This window comes from Malus domestica, chromosome 11, assembly GCF_042453785.1.
Source record: "Malus domestica chromosome 11, GDT2T_hap1".
In the NCBI taxonomy this organism is placed as follows: Eukaryota; Viridiplantae; Streptophyta; class Magnoliopsida; order Rosales; family Rosaceae; genus Malus; species Malus domestica.
Window position 1 is genome coordinate 13,822,161 of NC_091671.1, and position 1,754 is coordinate 13,823,914.

General features: G+C 39.6%; 1 protein-coding gene across 1 annotated transcript; it reads right to left on the reverse strand.

Moving 5' to 3' along the window:
• Positions 1-1,437, reverse strand: LOC103422883 (histone H2B.2-like). Its single transcript, XM_008360944.4, has one exon. It carries the CDS (start codon positions 1,142-1,144, stop codon positions 179-181), a length of 966 nt encoding a protein of 321 aa, XP_008359166.3. The 5' UTR covers positions 1,145-1,437; the 3' UTR covers positions 1-178.
• Between the last annotated feature and the right edge of the window lie 317 nt (positions 1,438-1,754).

Sequence of the window (1,754 nt, forward strand, 5' to 3'; positions counted from 1 at the left end):
TTTAACAAGAAAACAGCCTTTCATTCATAACCAAAACAGATGGATCATTTTCACACACCATCACCACACATGGGTAATTATCTATGCCCTAACGGACAACAAACTAATAAACAATTTTGCAAAACAAAAACTAACTAACAACAAACACATTAAGTAACACGAAGTTCTAATTAAATAATCAAGACTTGGACGACCCTCCTCCATATGAAACATAAGTGCTCACGGCCTTGGTCCCCTCCGCCATGGCATGCCTCCCAAGCTCCCCAGTCAAAACCAGCTTCACCGCCCCTTGAATCTCCCTCGACGACAATGTCTTCCTCGCTGTATACGTAGTCAGCCTAGCTGCCTCATCAGCCAGCTTCTCAAACATGTCGTTCATCAAGTTATTCAACACCGTCATGGCCTTGGACGACACTCCCATCCCAGGATGCACCTGCTTCAAAACCTTATACACATATGTCTTGTACTCTTCTCTTCCCCTACTCCTCCTCTTCTCTCTCCTCTTCCCTCCTTTCACCTCGCTTTTCTTCTCTCCTTTCTTCGAGGCTTGCTCTTCGGTTTTCGTCAAATCTTCCGCGTCCTTGTTCTCTCCTCCTCTTAGGGTTTTGTCCTCCTCACTCTTCTGCTCTTCTTCCTTCGATAATTTCTCTGTTTCTTGTGGATCAGGAGTCGTAGGATTTTCTTCTGCCTCTCTGTCGACTTGGACTTCAGCGTTTTGTGTTTTTAGGGTTTGGTTTTCTGCCTGGGTTTCAATGGGAATAACTTGCTCCAAAGTTTCAATTGGAATAATACTAGTCTTGAGCGGCTCTTTCCCAACTGAAACTTCTACGTTTTGGGTTTGATTTGAGTCGTTGTTTTCAACGGAAATAGTCTCCAGTGGACGATCTTCTTGTTGTTTCTTCCTTCTGGTTTTAACCACTGAAACTTCAACCATTTCTTTCACGACTCGCTTGGTGGTCTTCACCACCATCTTCGCCGAGCGCTTTGGAGCCATTTTTGACACCGCTGTGTTAACCTCTTTCCCTCTCACTCTCAGAAAACTTAATTGAAAATGGAGATAATCTGGACAAGATTTATTGTTGCAGTTAAATATCTGCATCGAGCAGATAATAACTGTGTTGGTGGTTTTACTGGACGTTGACATGTGGCGGACAGGTGTTGAGTGGTTTCTGAACCTAATGGCTACGTCGGTAAAAGTGAAATGGTAAGCACACGAGGCCTCTGGATAACACTTCAGATTTCACTTCCCTTCATGGCACTTTCCACCTTTGAACTTTAGTTAGCGGTGGACGCAAAAGTTGGTCCAACAAAAGCAAAAGAAACCGATATGGCAAGATAACGGTAAACGTGTTTTACATAAATTATTTTCAAACATAAGATTGAATGGATAATGCTTGTGTCATTTACCAATCTTTATACATTATATCGAAATAATTTATTTTTTTTATCATCATTCAAGTAAACTTAGTATTCATGTCGTGTTTTTCATGTTCGTGTTCTTTTCATGAAATATCTGATATTAACAGGTCATGTCATGTAACACCTTTAAAATAAACGGGTAATATGACCCAATTGGAAAGTGACCCATTAATATTATTAGATACTAAGTTCCGACCCGTTATCTGTTAAAAAAATATATTTTAAATCAATAAATAATGAAAATAAAAAACCTAATTTGACCCAGAACATAAGGAAAACATAATACTAAATTAGTATATGCAATGTCACATAAATATAACTCCAAAATGTGAAAA